Raw genomic sequence first — 15,363 nt, 5'->3', positions numbered from 1 at the left:
AGCACTAACTAGTAACAGTCAATAAATTGTAAGATGAATTTATTTGCTATCTTGAATACTCTCAAATAAATTATTGTAGTTATGTACACTTTGTGACTTTTATGGATTTATTTTTGTACCATTGTTTTTGTTTTTTTAGTAAATGCTGCTGGGTAGTGTTGTTATTGTTTTAGTTTACATTTTTCTTTTGTTCAAAGTTATGCTTCAGTTGTTTTGCTTTTTTTGTATGTGGGCAGGTAGAAAGTACCACCCACCAATACTTCCTTATACCTCTTACCATTTGTGTCTGTCCATTTAGTTTGCAGCCACCTTATTGCATGTACAGAGAAATGAGAATTTGAGTTCCCAACCTGACCTTAGCCAGTCCTCAAGGAGTGCCACGAGTGGAGGAGGAAAGAAATCTAAACTGTTTCATGTATTTGGTTTTCGAGCATAACTTTGATGAAAAGACTGATTTTAAGCCTATAAAGTATGGCTTTTACTACAACATCAAACATTTCCTGGTTTTTTTGGTGTCAGCAAAAAAACATGATTTTTTACAGAGTTGTTTTCTTGTAATTATTTATTGACACATACATATTTATATTATTAACTTGGAAGTGTTTAGCGACAAGGCTGTTCAACACAAACAAGTCCTATCTGTAAAGCTTGCTAAGAGGAACTGAACAGAGGTGACATATCTAATCAACTGAATTACTAAATTAAAAGCCTTTAAGTTAAAGGATATCTCATGCCATTATGGAATTTGTATGTTAACAGTAAAAGGTATAATTTGTATTGACTGTCTAAGCTACACATCTTATAAAGTAAACTAATTTAGAAACAGAGATATATACATTACTTCTATAAATTGATAGTGATTTAACTATTTGCAGCAATTTATGAAGTGTTATTACTATCTTTTTTATAATTGTTTTAAGATTAAGTAAATATTTATTGTTAATAATATTCCTCTTAAATACACCACAAATGATTGATAACATACAGTAAGTTTCTAGCTCTAAATAGTTAGTTCTTGTTGACATAGTATCCAACAAATTGCTTTTCTAGTGATAGAAACACTTGTTACTGTAAACAGATATAATTATATTCTAAAAGTTTTAAGTTCTTTTGTTAGGTAGGAAATCATTTTAAGGTATGAAGTCCACTTTCATAGTTAGAATACTTCAGAGAAGTGCTTAACTGTTAAATTTTTTCTTTTATTGCAAGTGTTGGCTACTGCTGGAGTAAACAAGATATATGTTGTAGTACTTCATTAGTTGTAAAACTCATTTTCGTGGGAAGGAAGAGGAGCTGACAAACTGCTGTTTCGTGTGTAATTGTACTTTAATTAAATTCTATCTGTCGTATTAATAAGATTTGTGTATGTGCAAATGTGAAATATCTTTCTTCAGCAATATTAAAAGTATTTGTAGTCTGCTAAAATATACATGTAAATTTGGTCTATTATTTTATTTATCACTCTCTAGTTAAATCTAGTGATACATTGGGCATCATATTTATTTTTAAAATCTTAAAGCTTGTCTGCTCAATAATCAAAAAAGCATAAATTATTAGCATCAGTTTTTCAGTGACAACTGCATAAAAGGTAGCACTTACTTTGAGAGATCCATATTTGTATGCCACTATGGCACTTTGTCACCCTTTTCACACAACTTTGCTTTTGTAGTATTACCAAAGTTGCTTACTATAAATTCATAAATTTCTTTACAGACAGATAAAAACAACAAAACACAGCTTCACTTTGCACTATATTGCAACTTCAGTTCAATGTTTATAGCGTGACTGCTGTTTATAGAGATCGGAAGAATAAGATGGAATATGTTTTGCTCTTTTTTATATGGATTTTGTAAAAAAAGCAATTATACCTGTCATTTACACTTCATAATACCTCAAATATTGAAACTATAGTGTACCAGTTAGTAATTTGATTTTGCTAGACGTAGAAACTGTAAACTGTTGACTAATTAATACACACCTGTTTGTGTGTATGATTAGAATCTTAAATAAGATACAAATAACTGTTTCTATGCATGATTAAAACCTTAAAGTTACAAATAACTGTTTGTAACTTTATTTAAGATTCTACAAACAGTTATTTGTAACTTTATTTAAGATTTAATAAACACATTATATAAATATGGATACTAGTTTTTAAGCAAGACAAAATAAATGAACAGTTTTGATACATTTTGTAAAAACTTTATGTAATTGGAATAATCTGCTATAATGTTGCATGTAAGAAGTTAAAAGCTATTACCATGCTCCTACAAACCTATACTGACTTTTGGACACATTGCCATTTAATATCAAAACCTTACCCATCTTATTCTCTAAGTACATTATTCATAACAACACTAGTGCTCTTGTAACAATTTTGAGGATATTCATAACAAAAAAGCTTAAGTTGAGCTGTTCCTCTTTTACATTAGGCTTTTAAATATACAATGCACCTTGTGGAATCTTCATTGAATAGCATGTCCAAGCCTTAATATATACATTTCAGAACAATGTTTTAACTACATAAGGATATAATTGACATTATTTGACTATATATATTAATTAAATAATTGACAAAGACATATTTAAAAAAACAAAAAAAACTTAAAGTAAAATGAGTTTTTTAACATACAAGTCATTCACAAAACATTAAAATTAACCTTTCAACTTCAGTAACTGTGGATGATATTTTGGAAGACTTTGTTTTGGCTGTTTATAGGGGTGTTTTGCTACAACTTCATTAAGAGTTATAGAAGTTTGAAATAGTTCATGTTGCTGTGTATATATTTACCAGTAAACAGTGATATGTTTATTAGGCTTTTGTTATTTAATTTACACTAAATAACACAGTAAATCTGATAACACTAGTAATAGCTACAGAGAGCTGATGAACCACAATTATCACATTCTCTAACTGCAAGTACATTTAAATTTGTTTTGGCACGAAACTACAAAACTAATAATCTTTGTTCACCAAAGAAACATGAACCACAGTTTTTGAAGTTGTTAGTCTGAAAACTTACTGCTGACACACTGTGTGTTTAAATAACCTTTCTCACAGTCTTGCTACTCATTTATACAAAAGCAAAGGATGGAAGTTTTGCAGTATTCTATTAATATTTTTTTTTATTATTATTCTATTTATGTTATGAGGTAATTAACCATTCTAAAATGTCATTTAATAAGCATCATCTCTTAATTCGAACTGCAATTTTTGATATTGTACAAACAGTCTTGAATCCAGATAATGAGCATGCTTGTGGAGTTTTCACAATGTATTGCATTACCAAGATATCAGGTAGTGTATCACCGTAGAAAATTCTTATCACTAAAGTATAGTGAAAAATCACAACATGAATATCACCTTTTATGTAGTTGCCACTGTACATCTTTTATCAAATACTGCACAAATACCACTGCACTGTGGTAAGTAAAACAACTAAAAACACCATACGTACTTTTGTAGTCTGGTGTATCTTTTCTAGTATCAATTACTGTTTTATACTAGTTAATGCTAATTGCTAGGTTTAACTAATGCAATGTAAGATTATTGTAATTTTTCTTGGTATTATTACGTTAAAAATTTTTTTGAACTTGAATATTTTATCATTCTTCAATCTCAAAAATACTATGAAACATTAAAATACATTATTTCCAAAAAGAATCAGTGACTTAGAAAATATTTAGGGTGATACAAAGTTAGAAATGTTAATTTTTTTTCCAATATTGATTTTCTATTATGTTTTTAGTCAATGAAAAGAAAATCATACAAGTTAATCTATATGCAGTCAACCTGTCCAAAAGCTTTGAATTATTTAATTTTGTTATATTTTTTAGAATTATAATAGACTGTCAATTTTAATTAAGAAATTGATTTTTATAATGTTATTAAGACTTTTATCTTTACTAGTTTAAGTGGCATGAGAAAAAGAAACATTTTATAATAAAATGATTTGTTTATCATATTACTTTCTGTATTATTTTAATCTCCAGAAAACTATAAGTTTGACATTGTTCTGATCAAAAACTTTTGTACTATGCCTGAATATAATTTTTAATTTTAAATAAATGAAAGGTTCCTTGAACTTGTGTTAAAATGTTCTCAAAATCTTGTCAAAAGAAGCAACTTAAAACCACCAAAACTGTTTATAGTGAGAGTATGGAGAAAGTTTGTAAACCTGAACTGTTTCTTTTGTACACATTAAAACTGTGTTGAAGCCATGAATTATTACTAAAAACAAGATCATATTTATAAATCTAAATAAGTAAATTTTGTATGGAAAGAGAGAACTAATTCAATTAATTGCCTTCTAGTATTTTCAGCATTATTAGAGAATCATTTTACAAAGAATGTAGGTGATGAGTTTTATTCATTAGTGTTTGTATTTTCCAGTTTTTTTTACTAATGTCTTCTGTATAAAAGTGCATGTTTTTTTAGTTCTTACAAGAACAAAAGAATAAAACCAACAAACGTTTTAAAAATATTTTTTAATTTTATTATTCAAATTTTTATTTAGTATATTTTGTTTTTTCACTGACAGCCTTTTAACAATATCGTGTGAAATCATTTTTCCAATAATTTTGTTGATGGTAAATGATGTCTGCTCATGTATTTTGATGTTATTCTCTGACACTTATTTGCAATAATTCATTAAGCTAGCTGGGATTGAACTTTGTTTAAATAAACTGCTGAAATGAGTAGTTGAATTTTGTCTACTTCATGTTTATAAACTATATATTTTAAAACTGAGGATTTTGTTTTATAAAATTTGTTATCAATCATCTTGGGTTACAAAAATTCATCTGGAATATTATTAGGTTTTGTTTTCATATATTTAAAACTGTATGGATATTCCAACTTATCAGTGTTTTACTATCATTTTTATTTTTCCTTCATTTCAATGGCTTGTAATTTCTATAGTTCAGATTAAGAAAAAACACCTAGTATGACTTTCTTATTTGTGCTACCATGAAGCAGAAACTAGGAAATTTGAGCATCAATCTTGTTTGCTAAAACGGTATGTGCTGCGAGGATGTCAATTATTTTAATTAGAATCAAATAGCGTAATTGGGAGGGCTCATACAAATACTACAGTTCATTTATCAAAAGCTTTAAAAATTATAGATATGCTAGAATTGCAAAAGCATTGACTTTGGTCTCTACCTATCACATTATTCTTAAATGAATCACATAAGTCATTGAGCTTGGAATATGCAGTGGTCTCTAGATGTTTATAAAGATATTTTGCAGATAAATCATATTGTGATTCTAAATGCACAAACAAAAAGTATGAATCAATTGAGCATCAGATTCTGAAGAGTATATATTTGACTGAACAGTTTATATTTTGATTTATTAAAAAACATTATTTTATTTTTAAAATTGATGTGTAATTTTACACAATTAACAAATCAAAAGTGAATGATAAAAGGCACAGGATAAAGGATGTGTTGGTGTAAAAGAAAATTCCTTGAATGCTGTTCCATCATGCCAGTTATAGCCAAAGAACAGAATGCTTTTAGATAATGTTGAAAGTGATGACTCCTTGGCATGAGCACAGACCATTCTGTGGTACATAAAATACAGATTTCTAGTCTTAAAATGGCATTTTTAACAGTTACTGTCAGACAATGTAGTTGAAGTGATGAAATGTTAAACAGTTCAAAGATGGAAGATCGTCATGATGACCCATTGTACACTTTTGCTTCAGTTTCTGTCTCACTAGACTTTTGTGCCAGTATGTGCTAAAGAATTTTTTCTTCTTGCATTTGGAAACTGATGTTTTTTCACACATTTTATAGCAACATTTGAAACCACTTTGTTTTGAGTTTGTGAGACACTGGACTGAACCCTAATAAACTATGCTGGATTGATATTATTGGATCATTTTTATGGATTTTCCTCTCCAGGTTTAGGTTCATTGAGCTTTTGGTTTTAGAGACAAAAGTGAGCTACAGATGACACAAATCTCAAAGATCATATTAGAGAAACAGTTGATTCAATGACAGAGCTTGTTCTCTTATCAATGTATTTGGCAAATGGTGAAGCTGTGTAGAAAACTACATTTAGAGTAGCAGAGGTGTAATAAAACCTGTGGATACATAGACCAGCACATATTTTAATGTATATTTATACTGTGTAAAAATTATTACATTTAAAAATATGTACAAGCAATCTTAGACTATATATAACCTAATCCAGCATATGTCAACCTTTTTGACATGAAGGACTGGCTTACAGCCTCCTTAAATTGTTGCAGACAACTAAAATGCAAGTACAGTAAAAAATCATTCATCGTTTATTTATGGATGTCCATGTAGTTTTATTGATTTTCACAAAATCCCACTGAGTTGTTAGGTTGCAACAAAAAGGCATTGGTCTGTGGAATGGTGGTTATGAAACATTGTTTTAAATTATTTTCTGTTTATCAGATATGTAAAGGTTAATGAAATTAACAACTATTTTACATTTCTAATCCCTAAAAAAAAAATCAAATAGCTGAACATTTGTTGGAAAACCTTTCTAGCTAATCGATGACTAAACTATTATAGAGAACATCTTGTTAGATCACCAGAATAATTGTAATTGAGGATATTAATATAACATCAAATATTAATAAAAGAAGGAAGTTATTTTGGAAAAAAGGAAATTATAAATGAAATGTATTAATTTTAAATTGTGTTTTATCTGTCATTACAATGCAACTTTTTAAGAGCTAGATCTTGCATGGCATTGCTTTACATTAAATTGTAGGCCTAAGCATACTTATTTGTGCTTGCATTTTGTAATTCTGTTTCGTAGTTGTTGGGAAGAAAACAACTTGATTAATTGAATGAAGTTATTGATTGGTAATACAGTACTGAAAATAATTTGTGTTTTGTATATTTATCACATAAATTTTTATTTTGCTTTTTGTGTTATTTCTTATTATTTAATAGTTTATTTTGGGGTGGGAACTTAAAATTCAATTTTTATATTCCTATTACTAGAGTTGTAAAAATTTGAAGCCTCAACAGGTAAGCACTATATGACTGTCAGAGCTGATGGATTTTTTTTCAATTTACTGGTATCATCATACAGTTATTGTTACATAACTGGGTTCAACAGAAGGCTTTACGTATAGTTGAATATTGCTTAATCTTCTTGACCACAAGAAACCCACTTGAAATAAAAGTGTATCTCAGAACAGCTGTTAATCCAAGTTACAACTATATCTTATAGCTACAAGCAAGCACAAAACCAACACCTGAATTATTAAGATTTGTGTGCACACTTTACAGTAAAATGTATATCAGCATTAGGTGATGGCTGACACAGATGTGCATAAATTATAGATTGTGATTTTTTTATATGTTGTTTGAAATCTAATTCAATATTTGTGATGACTGTATATTACAATTATTTTACATCAATTACTTGACTTCTGTATTATATGAATGTAGGCACTAATTTAATACAAGCAATATAAAGCTTATCAGAAACAATATAATAACTGTGTTATGGTAACTATCATATTAGGATACAGAGTACCAAAAACATTTTACAGATGGAAGAAACATAATAGGAAAAGATACAGTGTTTTAGAAAGTCATAAATGTCAGTAATTGCAATGCGGGCATGATTTTTAGTTTTGTTGTTCAAAATCCCTGTCGAGGTAGAGTGTGCTTGAAATATGTAGTAGAGAAGTATAGGTTTTAATAGGGGGAAAAAAAACAAAAACATTTGAAATAAACCTGAAATGCATTAAACAGCTTATTTAACAAATCATAATTTGAATTAATTGTATTATATGCTTAAAGTAAAAAGTTGAGATTTATTCTATTAAAGATGCAATAGACCTTGTATGTAAAACATTGTTAAATCATCACAAAGGGTAATATTTTGGTAATAACTAGCTACTTGTAACTAGATTAGTTTAACCATAATCTTATTTATTGCTAACATTAATTATTATCACTTGTAAAATAAAATGACTAGAATTGTGCAATAAAATTGTTTATCGTAAATTTTTTTGGAGTACATCTTTCCACAGAACTTTTGTCTGATTTCACTGGATGCAACTGAAATAGGCTTATTTGGTTTATGAAATAAAAGAATGTATTACCATCAGAACATTGGAAAGAGGCTATCATAGGAGCACATTTTTATTACTATCACAACAAGTGTAACATTGAAATCGAAGTAACTTGATACAACAATTCTAACTAGAATTTATGTTACGGGGGTCTTTGCCAGGGCTTAGAGCTAAACCTCCTGGCTTTATAATTGCTATGTTAGAAATTTTAAAAAAATTAATACTGTGACTTAATTCAAACTTGCATTGTTAAGACAGATTTTTTAAAATTCTTTCCCTATGCTGTAATTGTATTCCTTGCACCTGATTTGTTAAGGTGTCTTGATCAGTGTCATTTTTTTTCACACTCATGCGATATAGTTCTTGTTTTAGTTTTTTCTTTGATACTGGTTTTAACCCATGTAATGAACATATTGTGTTGTAAAATGATTTGAACACAATTATTTTATCCAATTTTAGGTTGCTTAATGAGTTCACTATATCAATTATAGGTTTTAAAACAAATGGGTAGGAACTAATAAGAGAAATATTAGCATTTGTAGATAAAGTATCCTAGTCATAAATTTTCCTGTAACTTTTAATGTTAAGGTTGTAATTTTCTAAAGTTCAGTTCAATTTTAAGATCTTTTAAAGAACTTAATTGTATAAGCTTTGTTTGTGATGTAGGAAGATAATATTTACCAGTTTCTTAAACTTGATTTTTTTCTAGTCTATGCAGAAATAAAATTTGACATTTGCATCTAACTATATTTAATATTAACATTTGAATTGTAAATGTCATAACTTTTTCACCAAATAAAAAAGAAACAAAGCATTATTTCAAGAAATGATGAATTCATATAATCAGTAAATAAAACCAAATGTTATTTACAGCATAGCAGTGTTTTTACAGTTTACTGCTTTTGTATAAATATTAAAAATGTTGAGTGTATGCTGTAAATATTAACATTTTATTGCTTAGAAGAGGGGCAAAAAACATCAGTATTTTATACAAGATGTATTACAATTTACAGAAAAGAAATTACTAAGTATGTGATTATTTGTATATATAATTAAATATTTTCTGTTATTATTTGTTCACTCAAAAGAAATCATATTTCCTTATGAGCCAAATTTACAGTATTTTGTTTCATAAAGTCTTTTAGTCAGATTTGAAATTATAAAAATATAAATTGTTACTTTCTTTTTAACTTGTTCATACAAACTTCAGCTCACAGTACTGCTCTGTTTAAGGCCAAAATTTAAACTAATACAACAGTTCTAAATGATCTTCAGAACAAAATTATTTGAACAAAATATGAACTTCAGTACATGTAGAAAAAAGCTGAACAATTTCTGAACTCTTACGTGAAGGTAAGTTATATTAATGTTGTTACTGTACTAGTTTTGGGTAAAATGTATAGGATGCTTTGTAATGATGAACCAAATTTCAAAAATAAGGAACATTTTTAATTAGATGGAAGCAATAATATATTTCTGCTTCTTATCTACTCTAACATTTGTTGATTCATTAAAGTTATCACATAATTGTTAAAAAAAAAGATTGTTGATATAACATTTTAATGCAGTCTTATAGCATATCATAAACAGTTATTTCTTAAAAGCTTATGTAATGTGTTATTTTTATTTTTATTATTTTTATACATAAAGCTCCAAACTTAACAGTTGCTACACAGATCTACTTAATGTAAAAACTGTTTTAAAGGAAAGACAAGATTTTTTAATTATGAGAATAAAACTTTATAGCTGCTTGTGATTTTTCTTTGTCTTCATATTTAATCAGTTTAATTCACATAGTTTACCTTAGTTGAAAGAAATGTGAAGAACATTATATAACAAGTAAATCCATATGAAAACTAAAACTTAAGGTAACTTTTACTTAACACGAATGCTTCTGGTTAATTTTTAGAGTGGAAACATTTTCAAAATCTGTTTGCATAATGTTTTTAGATTTTATAAGTGTTGTGCAATTGTTTTGGTATCCTTTTTTATTCTTTGCTGTTTGATTAATAAGTCATGATTTTGTATTTTTTTGAGTACTGATTTATTTGTGTCACTGTTAGTGCTCAGAAGTATTTGAATGAAATATATGAATTGTATACTTATTTTCACCAGTTTTGTTTTTATCTTTGTTCAGCACATACCACTGATTTGATTTTGGTTATTTATATAATGTTGTACTTTTGTCTGGTTGATTTGAAGTAAACTCAGTTGATAAAAATATTTATTTTTGATATTTATGTATGTAATATCATTAACATGTTTAGGTACATATACGTGTGTTTATAAAACGTTGGAATGTGCTACTGCTACCTTATTATAACTTTAATAGCTAATGAACATGAAAAGTAAGGCCTTTAAGTCCTGTGTGAAGTTTTGGAAGAAAAGAAACAAAATATTCTCTATACATAAGTCATGATGGTGGCAACAGTAAAAGCAGGCAGTACTTTCTACTTCACTACTTTTTTGTTGCCCCTTAGACATGTAGCAGTAATGATAAACTGAAACGTAGCAGTTCCTTAGAGAAGTTGCGGGCTTCCATTCGACGTAATAGTGCCAAGATTGTAAAGAAACTGACAGGTCGTGTTGACCCTGAGAGGGAATGTGATGGTAGCACAGAGGATGCAATGGTCAGGTGAGCGTTAAATATGTGGTGAGGATTCTATATATTTCTTGTTCTATGTTGTGATATTAAATTCAGCTAAATTTTAAAATCTGTTAAGGATTTTCATGCTACATCTCATATGTTCATCTTTATTCAGTATTAAAAAATATATACAGCATTTGTTTAAAGGATTTCCAAATGAATGTAAAAAAAACAACAGATAATAAAACTGAATACAAGATGGATTATGCATAACTTATTTAGCAATTTTGTTTTTTTAATTTACTAGATTTTTGTTTAATTCCATGTCTTGATTTTTTAATACTTTGTTGTATTTTGCTATACTTCTCTTAGTAGGCAATAAGGAAAAGGCCAATTTTGAAATAGCATCAAAAAATGTCATTGAAATTTAGTTATTGATACTCTTTCCAAATTTTTTCAAAAATTTGCTATAGAAAAAACATCACAAAACAAATTTACAAATTTAGTCAATTGTGATTGAGACATATCCAGTATAAAATACTGTTGAACAGTAAAAAAACAAGTGTTTCATCTGTGTATATGATAAAGACAATTGCAATGTTCCAGGGAAGAAATCAATAATTTATTTTCATTTGAATGTTAGGTCTAAAACATTCTTGGTGAGTGTATTGGACTGTAAATCTGAAGTTCCATAGCTTTTATGCTGTTTGAATATTTGTACAAAGTACAAAATCTTCACCCTTTTCATTCCTTGTTGCTGTTTTAAAATATTTTTCCGTTTATGAACATCCTCAACTGTTACTGATATTAAAAGTGCTCAGTGAGCTAAGTTTGTAAATTCTTAAACTGTTATTAGTAGAATATAATACAGACGTTATCATTCTTTTAATTTTGAATGTGTTGAAGATGGTTTTTCAGTGGGTTTTTTTTATCATACTGATTGATTTGTCATACTTTGTTTTACTAACTTTGTTAATAACATGTAGGTGTTTTTCCATCTAAGCACAGCTACCCAACTGTAATTTATATTGCTGTGATTGAAGTGATATTGTACTTGATAAAGTTTCACCAATTTTTTTAGTGGGTATTTAGTGAAATATCTGTGGCAGATACAGAGAGATAATGTTCCTGGTAAAATACAAAATTTTGATAATAAGTAAGGATACAAGTTAACAGATAACAATATTTGTAATTCTTGTACACTTTCTCATGGTTCTTAAGCATGACAGATTACATTGTTTTTCATATTATTTGTAGGCAGGGTATGCAATTCTGAAATTTACAGAACAGAATAAATGAGGAATCAATATATTATAAATCAAAAACTGTTAATGAAAAGAAACTTAATTTTTTCATGTGATAACCAAGCTGTGAATATGGAATCACTAGACATTACCAGGGTCACCCTTACTCCTATAGAACTATTCCACAATACTACCTAACATACTGTTACTCTCATGGAACCATTCCACAGTAGTACCTAACACACAATTATTCCTATGGAACCACTCCTCAATAGGATCTTACACACTAATAAACCTAGGTAACCATTTCACAACAGTATCTGACACACTAATAATCCTAGGTAACCATTTCACAACAGTATCTGACACACTAATAATCCTAGGTAACCATTTCACAACAGTACCTGAAACACTAAACCTCATATGGAACTTCTCCATGACACTACCTGACATATTGCTAATCCTATGAAACCACTCCACAACAGTACCTTACACACTACTACATTTATGAAACAATTCAATAACAATATCTGACACACAACTACCTCCTATGAAACCATCCCACAACAGTGCCTGACATACTACTAATCCTATGGATCCACTCTACAATAGTACCTGACACAATACTACTGTTATAGAACTACTTCACATCAGTATCTAATACACTCTACTTCCTGTAAAATCATTATAGTACAGTACCTAATACACTACTGTTCCTATGGAACTATTCCACAATACATGGCACAATACTCTTTCTATAGAACCATTCCACAACAATATCTAACATACCACTCCTCCTATAGAAGCACATCACAACAGTACATGACAAGCTACTACTCATGATGCTGATCCTGGATATGTTTAGTGGGTTGAGATCATGAGAAAATGCTGGTCAATAGATTTTCATAAGTTTCCAGGCTGTCTCTGCACCACAATGATCATCATGATTTTAATGTAAAAGAAAGTGTGACATGTCAAGATTATGTTATTGAACAGTTTCATTTTCACAGCTTAGATTGTTATAATTTTGCCTAATACAAAAAAGTTGTTTGTGAATTATTATTTAACCAATTGCAAATGTAATAGTTATAGTTTGTTTGTCCCTAATACATGCTATCCGTATATTTCTGTTTATGAAACAAAGATTAGTCAGGCTATTTTGCAAAACACAATTTAAAAATGTTTGTTCTGCTTATTTTTCATGGTATATATCTGTTATTTAACATTATCAGGATATCTTGCCAAATTATTTTTGAAATTAGTGTAGAGAAATGGGAGATATATGTAGAACAAAACTGAGTTTTTCTGCACACCCTGTTAAGCTTTAGCTGCTGTGTTTTATATAAGAATTTACTCATTATTGTGTTTGTGTTGTACTTCATTGATTTTGTTTGGTTCTCCTTTCAGCATTAAACGAACTAGTTCTATGTCCATCTTAAGTGCTGCAGAACCGGTGAGTATAGAACACATACTATATTTTGAGATAATAACTTCCCAACTTGTTATTAGTCAGTAAAAAAACTAATGTGTTTGTTATTAAGCATAGTATGGCTTTCATTATCTAAATCTTATTTATTTAATAGCATGATAATTAAAAACTAAATCTTTCAACATGTTAACTTCCTTTCTATTAACACATCACTGAATCCATAGGACACTTCATTTGCTTAGAACTGCTAGACTCATTCTCCAGCTAGTGTTTATAAGTTTGCTGTTGAAACTGATGTTAGTGTAAGATCCCTCATTTAGATATTCAAATGAATTGTGACACAACTAGATTCTATAAAGTAATGATGTAAGTGTAAATATTTCATAAGAGTATGAAGTTCAAAAGTAAATATTTGAATTATAGTATTTGTAAAAGGAGTTTTGAAGAGAATAATTGTTTTGTATTTCATATATTCTTTGTATTTGTATAGGTTTATAACTAACTGTAAAATCTCATGGAGAATGAGACTATAAAGTACTTGTAATGATTGTTGTAAACTTTGGTAAGATTCTCAGATCTGGAGTTGTTTTTAATCCAAAATATGAATTATATAAAAAAGCATATTTTGTTTGTAGCATAGATTAAACTGGCAGAGTTGTGGTTGATGTGGTTATTTTCTTAAAGAAAATATCTGCTATAATTTCAGAATCAAACTCTTGTTATAAATATGCAAGTGTAAGTGGTGTTTACATCAGTCAGTATTGGTTGTGTCTTCCTCTTTTTCTGTGTTTTGTAACATGTAACATATATACTGAGAAATTACTAAAGATGTTTTCTTTTTCATTTGAAATTTTTATCACATAGGTGGACAGTAATTATTCTCAGCCGATGTCTCGAACATCAAGCACTCACCAGCTTCAGTGAAATGAGCATGCATAGATGTATCTTCTGTGTTTCTCCTAGCCTATTAGAAGCACTACAGTTTCTGCTTAAGTGTCCTGGTAATTTTTTGGTCACGACTGCTTAACACTGCTCAGCTGTCAAAATCCAGAACTGTACATAGTTCTCACTGTTTGTGTCCTAAAATATATACGTTATAATGAAGTGATTATTGTTGATTGCTTGATTATGTAAATACAGTTTTTTTATGTAACTTCTAAATGTCACATTTTGAAGTGATAATACTCTTGAATTACTTACAGTAGTGTACTTATGGTTTTAAGTAATTTGTTTTTAAGAAGGTTGTTTACAAGACTTTTATGTACTAATAAAAATATTAAAAAACTTGAAAATATCACCAAGAAAAACAAGTATTTTCATAATTAGTGAATATATTATTTCAGAAACAACACTTTTGTTTTTTAATCTTCCACAGACCTTAATTGTAAAAGATACCAATGATTGTTGAATTGTTAAGTATTTGTATTGTGGTAAAGTACAACTGTATAGTCTGTATTTGTTTTCACTAGGTCTTGTTTTATAAACCTTTTATTTAATACGTAATGTAAGCTGTTGGGTTTAGAGGTTCTTTCATGTCAGATTACTGGCTTTGACTTTTATAAAAAAAAAAAAGTTAAGTGTATGTACTTCTCTAAGACATCAATTAACCTTTAAATTGACTTCCTAATCTAACTGTTATACTATTTGTATTGAAATAACACTTGTTTTTACTTTAATACCATGAAAACTAAACAGGTCAAATAAAAAAGAAAAAGAAGTACTATCGGGTCTGTTGGAAACATGATTAGTATTGTGTATTTCTTGATTAGTATTGTGTATTTCTTGATTAGTATTGTGTATTTCTTGATTAGTATTGTGTATTTCTTGATTAGTATTGTGTATTTCTTGATTAGTATTGTGTATTTCTTGATTAGTATTGTGTATTTCTTGATTAGTATTGTGTATTTCTTCCTTTTTACTAATACACCCACTTGTATTCCAGAAGAATTCTTCATTTAGAGCTGGGTTTTACTCCATGTTGTTATTGTCTCTTTCACTGTTTGTTTAAGGCTAATGTGAAAACTGGTC

General features: G+C 28.6%; 1 protein-coding gene across 2 annotated transcripts in view; it reads left to right on the top strand.

Moving 5' to 3' along the window:
* Positions 1 to 15,049, top strand: part of LOC143229736 (kinesin light chain-like) — a 39,250-nt gene extending 24,201 nt beyond the window's left edge. Inside the window, exons 12-14 of one of the 2 annotated variants that reach the window (XM_076462483.1) lie at positions 10,556 to 10,710; positions 13,314 to 13,359; positions 14,200 to 15,049. In XM_076462483.1, coding sequence (XP_076318598.1) covers positions 10,556 to 10,710; positions 13,314 to 13,359; positions 14,200 to 14,259 — 261 coding nt within the window. In that variant the 3' untranslated portion in view covers positions 14,260 to 15,049. Of the gene's footprint in view, positions 1 to 298; positions 4,705 to 10,555; positions 10,711 to 13,313; positions 13,360 to 14,199 lie in introns of those variants that run through there. The other variant, XM_076462484.1, reaches the window with a different exon arrangement.
* Positions 15,050 to 15,363: the final 314 nt, after the last annotated feature.

The sequence above is a fragment of the Tachypleus tridentatus genome, chromosome 10 (genome assembly GCF_004210375.1).
Source record: "Tachypleus tridentatus isolate NWPU-2018 chromosome 10, ASM421037v1, whole genome shotgun sequence".
Lineage (NCBI taxonomy): Eukaryota > Metazoa > Arthropoda > Merostomata > Xiphosura > Limulidae > Tachypleus > Tachypleus tridentatus.
This window is presented reverse-complemented; position numbering and strand designations above follow the sequence as displayed.